Source organism: Vombatus ursinus, unplaced genomic scaffold, assembly GCF_900497805.2.
Source record: "Vombatus ursinus unplaced genomic scaffold, bare-nosed wombat genome assembly UNPS02001323.1, whole genome shotgun sequence".
Lineage (NCBI taxonomy): Eukaryota > Metazoa > Chordata > Mammalia > Diprotodontia > Vombatidae > Vombatus > Vombatus ursinus.
In genome coordinates this window covers 1-3,204 of record NW_020941101.1, presented here as the reverse complement: position 1 = coordinate 3,204, position 3,204 = coordinate 1, and the positions used below count along the sequence as shown (strand labels likewise).

Below are 3,204 nucleotides of genomic sequence, written 5' to 3'. Positions count from 1 at the left end.
CCAGGCAGAGCACCGAGCTCTTGATGCCAGGGAAGAGGTGCGCACAGCTCAAAGCATCTTTCACCTGAACTTGGAGGACTTGTGGGTACTGGTCCCTCTCACCTGAAAACAGCAGGGCCACTGGGTGGGGGGGAGAATGAGAGCAGGAGGGGTGAGGGAGGAGGTGTGGTGAGGGCTCAGGGGTGGCTGTGGCTGGTCTCCATCTGCCTAGGGCCATCTTGTCCATTGTCCCTTTGGACAAGAGGGGCTCCACGTGTTTGGTCCCCTGCCTGCACATCTATGGGACAGGGCCCTAGGCTAAAGGAAGAGGGGAATAAGCTTTTATGACCAGCTGGAGGCTCCTCCTGGTTCTGGCTTTCGGGACTTTTCCATTTAATCGACCTTCTAGAGAAGCCCCCTCCTCACATCCCTCTCTTTATCCGTGTCCTTCCTTCTTCCTTCTCCCTCTCTCCCTCCCCAAGGGACGCTGGGCAAAGGACCAGTCAGGTGAGCTCTCTGAGCATCTGTAAAGTGAGGGGATTGGCTCCTTCTGGTCTGTCAGGGCCTCTGTATCTAACCCTCATCCCATGTCTAACTCTAACCCTTTTCTCTCCCCTTCCATTGGAATGTGATCAGAAGCTCACTCAAGGCCCAGACAGGGGAGGTGTGCAGGTTCAGCTGGCCTGGCAGGGGCGCCACAGTGCACAGAGCCTTGGGCCTGGAGTTGGGAAGATCTGAGTTCCAATCTAGCTTCAGACATTTCCTAGGTGGTGACCGGGGACAGATCACCTCACCTCTGTCTACCTGTTTCCTCATCTGTAAAATGGGCATCATAACAGCCCCTCCCTCCCAGGACTGTTGGGAGGGTCCAGTGAGATCCTGTTTGTAAAGTGTGAGCTGTGGTTATTATTAGCTTTAAACCAACAGTGAGTGTCCCACTGTAGGAGGGCAGGTCGGCAGGCTACACTCCTGGGCTGCACGGGGAGGGTTGATGGCCAGAGACAGGATTTTGGAGAGTCATGGCAGGGTGCTCTGGGAGGGTCCACTGGCCAGAATGAGCACATTTCTTTAGCCTGGCTCAGGACGAATAGATCATCACACAGCCCTAAAAGGCAGACTGACGGGCCAACGTTGCCGAAAGGGCTTCTGCGACCTCATCTAAAGAAAACTTGCTAACCGCTGGACTGAGCCCAGTTCGGGAGGTGGCTGGCTCTCCCTGGCTGCTGAGGTCTCGTTCTTTTTTTTTCTTGCTGACTTTGGGGCTCAAGGCCATCACCAGCTGAGTGCAGCTCACCCTCTCGGAGTTCACGGGCCCCCATGAGCCAGCACTCAGCTTTGTGCATGTCCTCCACATGGCCCACAGGGGCCAGGGGCTGGGTAGGGCCTAGGGGCTTCTGCAGGAGGATGAGAGCCAAATCATTCCAAGGGACCCCATTCACCACCTGGTACTGCTCATGCAGGACAACACTGGACACCCGTGCAGCTGTCATGTTGCCCCCAGGCTGTGGCAGCCCCAGGAGTACTGCCATGTTCTCTGATCTCCTGTCATGGGACAAGAAATGGTCCCAGTGGGCCCCCTTGTGAGGTCTTCCTATCTCATCCCACCCCACTCAGCCTCGAATGGTATGACCAGATTCGTCCCCCTCCCCTTCTCCAGTGGCCTCATCGACATCTGCTTGGCTCGCAGATTCCCCCACCACCTTGGAGCCCTGCTTTGCCGTGGAAGCCTCTTCTCCAAGGAGCCACCCGTCAGCTAAGTGCTTACACGTCCCGGACGCAGTGGGCTGAGGTGAGGACCCAGGAAGGGCTGAGGATGGAGCTGCTGCACATGGTCCTGTCACAGGTCACAATCAGAGCTTGCCAGGGCATTGCAAAGCGGAGCGAAATCCGATTTACCAGGGCTGGAGGTGGGCCATAGTCTCAGCCTCTTGAGCGGGGCCCTTCCAAACCCCGTCCTTGGCTTTCTGGGCCCAGTTCTCCCAGGGAGTTTCAGTTTCCCCAGGGCCAGGGACCCTAGCAGAAGGGAAGAGGAAGTCTCGCTCACCTTCAGGCTTGGGCAGGGAAGAGAGGGTGGGCCTGTGGACAGGCCTGGCCCAGGGGGGGTGCTGGGGCCTCGTGGAGGCCTTGAGCCAAAGGCTGAAGGGGCCGATGCGACTGAAGACGTAAGGCCGAACGCAGTCCTCATTGAAAGCGGTGAGGATGCCCATCTGTACCCAGGGGGTCTCCTCCAGGTGCAGCTTTGGGCGGCACATCAGTGGGGATCCCAGGTCTCCCTGCCAGGGGGTAGGGAGGAAGAGGTAAGGGAGAGGGCCTGGGAGGGTTGGACAGATCCGTGGGACGGCGGCCTGGGCCTGCCAGGGACACTTATCACCTTGCAGCTGCTCTGGCCCATCACTTTCTTGGCCTCCACACAGAAGGCCAGCGAGTTCTTGATGGGCCAATACTGGGCACAGTTGCTGACCTCAACCATATTCAGTTGCCGCTTCTGCATTGTGACCAGGTTTCCTGCATGGGATGGAGTGGAAGGGGAGAAAGGCTCCCTGAGCCTGGAGTTTCTGAAAGGCACCTCCTTAGGGTATCATGAGACCAAAGAGCTAGCTTGGGGGGCAGAGAACCTGCTTTCAAACCCTGACTCCACCATTTACTACCTCGGTGACTTGGAGCAAGTCCTTTGGGGCCTCAGTTTCCACACCTGAAAAATGACAGGATTGATCTCCATGGTCTGAGGCCCTCTCCAGCCCTAAATCTTGGAACTCAAGAGCTCACAGAACTCTTTGTATTGTGTCTGCCTCATTGGCCTCTTAGCACCATCTTCAGTGGCATGGACTCCCAGTTCCTGGTGCTCAAGACTCACCCTTGATCAAGGTCCAGCCAGGGACCCAGCAGTCAAAGAGATGCAGCTGAGGCTTCTCTGGGGACTCCTCGAGGCACACAGCCAGGGCTCTGGGCTGGAAGCGCAGGGGTTCCTGGAGGAGGACTAGGCCCAGGCCCATGTGCACACCTATCAAAGGGTGGGGCAGGGCCCGGCAGATGCCCACAAGCTGGGCCCGAACCTGGTCTTCTAGGTTGATGACCCCTGCCTGGACCCGGGCCAGGCTTTCTGAATTCCATCTGCAGGCAGATGGAAAGTCTGTCTGCATGTGTGCAGGTGTACGTGCACGTGTGTGTGCACGGGCAATGTATGTGTGGTGGGGAGGCGGGGTGTCGATCTTGGCTTCCATCAAT

The 3,204-nt window shown here is 57.6% G+C and overlaps 1 protein-coding gene across 1 annotated transcript; it reads right to left on the bottom strand.

The window, feature by feature from the left end:
* Positions 1-6: 6 nt before the first annotated feature.
* LOC114045613 (polyserase-2-like) lies at positions 7-3,193 on the bottom strand (the record flags this gene model as incomplete). Its single annotated transcript, XM_027865696.1, has 6 exons — positions 2,834-3,193; positions 2,351-2,484; positions 2,024-2,252; positions 1,745-1,880; positions 1,274-1,521; positions 7-102 (listed from the first exon to the last, which is right to left on the bottom strand). Coding segments are annotated over exons 1-6 (1,129 nt in total), but the record flags the coding sequence as incomplete, so codon positions are not given.
* Positions 3,194-3,204: the final 11 nt, after the last annotated feature.